The 8314-nt window shown below is 38.0% G+C and overlaps 1 protein-coding gene across 2 annotated transcripts in view; it reads left to right on the plus strand.

The window, feature by feature from the left end:
• The window catches only part of CLTC (clathrin heavy chain), a 59688-nt gene extending 51774 nt beyond the window's left edge, over nt 1-7914 (plus strand). Inside the window, exons 30-33 of one of the 2 annotated variants that reach the window (XM_024573323.4) lie at nt 194-415; nt 1634-1654; nt 5273-5348; nt 6826-7914. In XM_024573323.4, the coding sequence (XP_024429091.1) occupies nt 194-415; nt 1634-1654; nt 5273-5348; nt 6826-6950 (444 nt within the window). In that variant the 3' untranslated portion in view covers nt 6951-7914. The remainder of the gene's footprint in view (nt 1-193; nt 416-1633; nt 1655-5272; nt 5349-6825) is intronic. The other variant, XM_024573324.4, reaches the window with a different exon arrangement.
• Nucleotides 7915-8314: the final 400 nt, after the last annotated feature.

Genomic DNA, 8314 nt, shown 5'->3' on the forward strand with positions numbered 1-8314 from the left:
TTCTAGACTCTAGGGACTATTCTTATTTCAATTTTTTTTTTTTTTTAACGATGCTTTATCCTGTCCTTTTTCTTTCAACAAATATTTAATTTAAATAATGTAACTGGGGCTTTTTCCCCCTATTGTATTGCTTGGTTTACCAGTTCAGTATATTTGAATTTAATGTTTGACTTTCTTCCTTTCCTTTGAATAGGATGCAATGCAGTATGCTTCTGAGTCTAAAGACACTGAGTTGGCTGAAGAACTCCTACAGTGGTTTTTGCAGGAAGAAAAAAGAGAGTGCTTTGGAGCTTGTCTCTTTACCTGTTACGATCTTTTAAGGCCAGATGTCGTCTTGGAAACTGCCTGGAGGCACAATATCATGGATTTTGCTATGCCCTATTTCATCCAGGTCATGAAGGAATACTTGACAAAGGTAATGGCGCCCCTGGGTGTCTTCAGAACCGATTATCTTGAATACGTAAAACTCGATGCAGACTTATTTTTTCAAAAGTTTTTTCTCAAGAAGAAGTAATTTAGTTGATCTGAAAGTATTCCTGTTCTCCATACATTTCGGATGTTTGACAGATGGCATGGCATGGAAAAGAGAACTCAGACATAACTTGCCAGAATGTTTATCCTCAATGTATTTCTGAGGATGAGTAGTATTACTTTCACATTGTGTATTTGTTTTTTTTTTAATATTTGATTTAAAACATTTTTTTTCAAAATATTTTTTTGAGATCCATTCTTACCACTCAGATGTCCATAACTTAGTAATGTAGATTCCCTTTATTTGCTTGGTTCTTGACTTTAATATGTATGCCTTCCCCCCAGGAAAGCTACATCTATATTCTTAACATCCTGTTAATCTTCTCAATATTTTCATAGTTTAATCCCTAATTTTAAAATATTATAGGAGGTTAACAAGCAATGACCCATTTCCTAAAAGTGCATTAAACAAGCTGGGGATATAATCTTATAAAAGTCACTTAGTGTCCCTTTTTGACATTAGAGTATTTTTTTATTCACCCTGTCTTCAACAGTTACCAGCTTTCTTGCTGTGGAACATTTAAAAATGGTCCTAAAGGATCCATTTCATCAGAGCAAAACATGCTTATTAAAATCAGTTTCACATCTGATCTCTTCAGCATGCCTATTTAAAGGGGGAAAATAGCACACTACTAACAACCCCCAGTATACTGAATATTTTCTTAGGTAACCATCTAAGTAGATAACATTGTGTTCAGTAATGATTTTTTAAGAATTAACACTTTCTGTGTACAGTGTAAGACAAAAAACAGTTGCCTTATTTTAGCCACAGATGAGAATAGCTTCTTTTCTTACGCGTAATGCCAACTTTGGAGACCTGGCTCTAAGCTGCTGTTAACCGAAGTGCTGTAAATTTCACTATTGATTAAGCTGCTTTCTTTCACACTGACTCTAGCATAAATTCTTCTGCAGTAAGCGCTGAGGTTTAAAAAATATATATTCTAAATTTTGCTTCCAGTATGCCCTTTATTTTCACTTCTCTCATACCTTTTTTAGTGGTTAGATGTTTCTCCCCTAAACCTTTGTTGCTGATTCTACCTTTTTATGCTCAATATGGAATTTGATTTTTTTTCTAAGCTGCACCTTCTGAATTCCTTTGCAGGTTGATGCAATAAAGGAAAAGGTGAAAGTTGATTCTTTTCCATCTTTAAGTCTGGAGGACTAAGTCTAAGGAATTTGCATGATTTTTTCCTTCCTTTTCTACACTGCTGCTGCTGCTTTTTCCCCCCCAATAAATTTTCACTAAAGCCTCTGCAAGTCCCTTGAAACATAACTATAATAGAGCTGTAGGACATTAGTAGATGTTTGGTACTAATCAGCTAATAGGCTTTAGGAAGGGCAGGAGGCTAATCAGTAGTTGGTTCACAGTCTCTCTTAAATATATTATTGAAAACTGAGCATGGTGAGTTTCCATATTAATTCCAAAGTTTCAGGAAATTTCTCTTCCCTGTCAGGGTATCTGAACCATAATAGGATTTTCTTAATACTCTAAATAAATTTAAACAGCCTCTGGTTTTATTTTGTGAGCTTGCCTGACAGTTGTTGAATTTATATATGTACATGCCCTAAAAGGCTTTTTGGGGTTTTTTTTTGGTATTAAAGGACTGTGATCCAGTTTCTGATCTCTTGATTCTTACTAATTTTTTGCTGAAAGTAGATACCAGAGATACTAGCTGCTTCCGAAGAGACTTTCCTCATGTTTCTCCAGGTGTCCAGTTCTTATGGTGCTAGTTCATTTTCAAGAGGAATCAAAACTTTTAATCACAAGAGTAGCTTGCTCTGATTATTGCTGAGCAACACGGATTATTTCTGTATATAACGAAGAAATATTAACTTTTACTTTTTGTAATAAGGCACAACTCTGAAGCCACCTAAAATTTGCGCTCTTATTTATCTTTTGGCTTGTTCCAGGTAAATTTAGGCACCTTTTGGTTGCTGTTTCTGTAATTGGTTTGTCTCCACCCAAGTGTAAATGAAACCAATTTACAAACTTATATCTAGAATCAAACTGTGGTAAGAAAAGGAGGGTGGGAAGGTAGAGGAGAGTTGAAACAAATTTAAAAGAATTTGAGTGGGGGACAGTGCCTTGGAATGACGTTGAACTAAACTGGAGTCACCATTGGAACTTAGGGCAAACCTGAGTAAAATGCATTGTGTGTGAGGCCCTTCAGCAGCTAGTAAGCAAGGCAGTTAGAAAGCGTGTGTGTGAAAAACAGGTAATTGAACTGCAGTGTTATGCGTTGTTTTAAATCAAGCATGTACAACAGTCATTGCAATTACATCATACTAGTTCTGAAACTCTTCAAGCATTGCTGTGGGCTGTGTGTGTTTCTTGAGAGCCTGTATAGCAACAGTCATCTTCAGATCTCACTTCTTGCTTCAGTACTTTTGCCTTTTTTTCATGCACACATACACCAAAATAACTGACTGCATGTTAACTTCTCCTCTGCAGCATATTGCAGTCTTTGTGGAAAAGCCTTTTACATTATAGTGGATTTTCAGGAGTACAGATGGAATTGAACTCAGTGACATGCTTACCTGTAATTTTTCTGTTTAAATCCAAGGATCAGAAACTTTTGTTACAGCTCTTGAAAAAGCTTGTGTTCTTAACAGCCTTCTCTGTGTTTCTTTTTTGAGCAATCTAAATTGGGTCAGTGGAATCAAAAATTGGATGTTGCTGTCCCAGAGGCTGTCCCATTATATAGAAAAATCAATTTTTTTTTTTTGCTTAGCTTGGGGCTACTCCTTCAGAGTTCTTATTTTTGTTTTTTCCCTATGTCCAGCCTGCCTACGTCCATGCCTGGGCATGGTGATATTGCTAGTTCTTCTAAGTCTTACCTGTACTTCTTTTGATAGGACTTCTGTTTTCAACATCTGACTTAGACATTAACTTTTAAACATGTGTTCACTTTAGATTATTTTCCTTGAAAGTCTGGAGGTGTATTATGCAGTGGTGGTTTTTTTGTTGTTGATCCATTTTTCTTCTTAGAAGTTACTAATGTATACTCATCGACGTGTTTTTTGTGTGCTACTCTTTAGCTCACTCTTGGATACTGTTTAGGTTAGCAGACCCATCTGATCCTTGATGGCACATACTATGCTGTAAAGTGTATGGCTACAGTAACTTAAGTTTGCATACCAAGCAGTGGATGTTTTTCACGGTATTATAATTGATAGTGGTCTTTAATTTGACATTGGGTGATTTATAACACATGAACACTTAGGCTATAAAACAGGAAAATCTGTGCAAAAGTAAACCAGCCCATCTTCCTATGATGGGGAAACCACATTTTATCTAAAGGTGTCTAGGGTCTGCCTCATTTTCCTCCTCTCATATCTGTTCCTTGACATGTTAGGATGGATTAGACCCATGTTTATGATATTTAATATGAGATAATTTATATACGTGTATAAAATGCTGTCCTAACCTTAAAGGTCTACCTGAAGACCCCGACACACTATTTGACATAGTTTTAAAAAGAAACTAGGGGCTGCTTTTCCCTTTTTAGGGCCCAGTCTTTATTTTTCACTGGTGTTTGCATGCCTTTTCTTGTGAGTGATTTTTTTCACTAGTTGCCTTTTTGAAGAGCGTGCAGTGACCACTCATAAAGTCTCTTCCTGCACTCTGCCCACATCTCACTCGGCACATTTACGGCTTTGAACACCACTAGAAGTAATAACCAGGAGACTTGACGTTTAGTTCTATTTCAGGTATAATGTAGTTTTCCTTTGGCTGAGATACCAACTTTTAAATATAGTTTAAAAGACAAATATAGTTCAAAAGGCAAGTGGCAGGTGTGTGGTGGAGATTCCCTAATTCCAGTGTCCTGATGCCACTTCTTCCTAATTCTTCACAGAATTTCAGAATCAGATCTTAGTCCTGGGAGGAACTTTGCAGGTTACCTCACTCGGCTGTCTCATTACATAGACAAGGACATTTTTTGAGGGTCAGCGCAATGGTACGCCAAGGTCACACACTTAGTGGAAGGACCTGTGTATTCTAGCTCCTTTCTTCCACTAACACGTTTGGACTCCTCTACAGTCTTATTTCTGTCAGATAGTACCCACTTTTATATAGAATAGCTTGCATATAATAGCCATTTACTTTGGCTTAATTAAAAGGAAAAAATTTCTTTAAAAAGTTGAAGCAAAATTAAGTATTCCTAGTACTTCTTAGAAAATAGCATAAAAACGTGCAGCCTATCTTTATATAACATCACCAACCATGGGGCCACGCAGGTCTTAGCTTCGGTCCGCACCTGGCACCGATACCAGCAGACGCTGTGCACACTGGGCAAAAGATAGCTTATTCTGCACGAGTATTTGTCCAATTATTAGACTCATTTTACTTTTTGAATACCATTTCCTTTGGGGAGGAAGTCTTGCCAGGTCATGAGTTCATTGTTACTGTCTTTGGTAGGGTTTAGTCTTCACTTGAAAATGTGGTTCCTTTTCATTATCTCCCTCCCCCAGGCTGGCTGCAACCTAGCATGCCCAGTTTTAGCCTGGCGTGCGCTTTCGTGGCATTTATAAATCCCTCCTCCCTGAGGGTTTATAATGAGTGCTAACAATCACCTTGACTGAAGTATGGACATTGCCATTGAATTTGAGGGGGCCTGAGAATGTTTTTTTCTAGTTATTTTGACAAAATTTAACACACTAAGGCTTTTCCACTTTCTGCCATAACCCTAGGTTTATCATATTTTTGAGGTGCTAATTAACATTACCTGTTTTTCTCCAGGTGGATAAATTAGATGCGTCAGAGTCACTGAGAAAAGAAGAAGAACAAGCTACAGAGACGCAACCTATTGTTTATGGTAATCCCTCTCTCTCTCTAACCTCACAGAAATACAGTAGCTAGTGTTTCGTTCTTCAGGATTCTCCCTCCACACAGAAATACAGGAATAGCTTCTAAATTGCAAGTGGCTGACTGAGTCATTCCCCTCCTAAAAATCAGTCTTAAAGCAGACATTGACATCATTCACTAGGGTAATCTTAAATGCAAAGACAATATCAAAAAACTTAAGAGCATAACCTCAGTTTTTCTGTTGCCTGGTCACTGATTAATTGCTTACTTAGAAATTACTGAGGAATACGTATTGGTGAATTCAATTTTCACAAGTGCCAAAGCTGTCTGAAAGAGTATATGCTCTCTTTAAATTATAACTGGGACAGAGAACTTGGGGAGAGTTTGCATTTGAGAACTTTCCAGAGAGATAGGATCTTCAAACTCTCACTGAATGTTTAAGGCAATTTAGTTTCTTCTTACACGTGCATATCTGGACTATTTCCTGTTACCATTTCATTCTTGGTGAACAGATTATCTGAACAATGAACTTGAGGGTGGAGGTTAGAGTACTGCAACCAGGTGATTTTTGAAGGAGGGCATAAAATTATGAGCATTATATCTCATCCTGCTAAAGGAAATGATAATATTCAAATCTGTTAAGTATCATCTCCTTTATAGTGTAAATATAAAGGACTTTGGGTATTTAGAGGACCAAGGCAATTTTGATAAAGTTGGAGAATATTAAGTAGATTGCTAGAGATGGGAGCAAGATGTTTCACGTATTTGGGACAGGAAACACAGTGGGAACAAAAACGGTGGGTGTAATAATTTGGGAGCGCCTACTAAATTGGGCTTGCCTTTAGGCTGTTTAAATAGGCCTTGTTGGTAGTTGACAATGAGGTTGAAATTTCAAGATAGGTGTCAGAATCAAGGGTTGAAGTGATTTTTATAAATTACTAATTTCCAAAAAGAATTTTCTCACCGACACTTTTGGATGTTGTTTACAAAAGAGACACGAGGACACCTGTATTGGGAGAAACTTGCTCTAGGGTTATATTCTAGTGGCAGATTGAGTCCTTTCATGGACGTTGGGAAGAGGTGATACATGTTTCCTCCCTCTGAATAAGCCAGGTTCTCCCTGGGTCATTTTCTGTATGTGGTCACCAAATACAATGTGCAAATATCATCTTGTAGAAAGCTTATTAGCAGATGTCTTGCCTGATCATGTCAAGCATGCATGTGCATATTGCCGTAGATGATATGAAGTAACATAGTCACTGGTACAGTTCTGGCCCTTGGCTCTGCACTGCTTGTTGGCTTTTTAGGCAGGACTCTTCTTAGGGGGATGGTCATGCCAAAGTTGTGACAGTCGTAAATGCCCCCACAAACCCAAAGTCAGTTATGCCGCTAGAGTAAGGAAGACTGGAGTGTGATAATCCGTCAGTGCTAACGGTGTTTACTGCCTCCTTGCCCCTGCCCCGCTCCTTTTTGTTTCCCATCTTCAGGTCAGCCCCAGTTGATGCTGACAGCAGGACCCAGTGTGGCCGTCCCTCCCCAGGCACCTTTTGGCTATGGTTACACTGCACCACCCTATGGGCAGCCACAGCCTGGCTTTGGGTACAGCATGTGAGACGGGAAGCTGATCCTGTAGTCGCCTATTTTCGTACTGAAACGTCGTCTCTGCCCGCTTCTCAGTTTATAACAGAGGAAAACAGGCACATGTTCTTGTAACCTTTATTTCATGAAGGACTACTTTTTGTTTCTAACTATAAACTTGGGTCTTCTCCTATGTTAAAAAGCTTATTTCACATTCCGCATCATTTTAGAATTTATTTTCAAAGGGGAATAGTTTCAATGTTTTTTATTCACTTGGGCTTTTTTTCCTTTCCCTCTTGTTCTTTGAAAAATTGCTTAATATTCAATCTGTTGTGAAGAACCTGATTTGCACTCTGTAGTGTTTAAAGAAAAACTCTAATATTGAAGCTCTTAAATTTAGTGTATGTAAACAGCTTACAATATGTATTGTCTAAATGCATTTAAATCTCTTTTATTCAAAGACAAGCTAAAGCAAAAATACTGGCGTGTGACCGTGCAAGACTGTCGTTGCAACAAAGACAACACTAACAGCACATGCTACACTGGATTGCAGTGCCCTCCAAATTATCTGAAAAATGCGTTACAGACAACTTGCCTGACTTTTCAATGAGCATAAAAGGCCCTCTAACCTATGCAGGTTTCCTCATTACGCATATAGAAAATGCTAGTGTGTTTTTGCTCACTTCCTATGTAACAGGTGCCCTTATGTTGTGCTGTATCCTGTGCTTTTTCTGTGGGACCATTCCATTCAGGAACAAAGAGCACCATGATTCCAATCTGTGTGTATTTACTAACCCTTCCCTGAGGTTTGTGTATGTTGGATATTGTGGTGTTTTAGATCACTGAGTGTACAGAAGAGAGAATTCAAACAAAATATTGCTGTTCTTCAGTTTTGTTTGTGGAATTTAAAATTACTCAAATTTAAAATAAATTACTGGACTGTGGAAATAACATGTAGAATGGAAGTTTTAATTAAATACCTCTCAAACATAAACCAACGAACTGTGGTTTTGGTAGTTTTATATTGGATCCCAAGGGTACAGGGAGGTATGAGAGCAGGAGAATTAGGATTGGGACGTGGGAGACACTATTTCACACTCATCGTGTGCATGCCTGCTGTGGTTAATAGGCACATGCAGTAGTTAAGGGAACCAGTCAGTACCACAGTGAGCTGCATTTCAGCTGCCTCCATCATTTCAACCAAGCGGCAGTTTTAAATATTAACTAAGCGTTTCACTTAAACGAACAGTCATGCATGTTAAATTATATTAACTTGAAATGAAAGTATAGAAACACATAGTTAACGTGCTGTTCCTCGCCATGAAGTTGTAATGGTCCCCAAATTATGGGTAGTTTTAGGTGATTTTTTAAAAAGTGTTTGAATCCCACTCTTCGCTG

This window comes from Desmodus rotundus, chromosome 9 (genome assembly GCF_022682495.2).
Source record: "Desmodus rotundus isolate HL8 chromosome 9, HLdesRot8A.1, whole genome shotgun sequence".
NCBI lineage: Eukaryota > Metazoa > Chordata > Mammalia > Chiroptera > Phyllostomidae > Desmodus > Desmodus rotundus.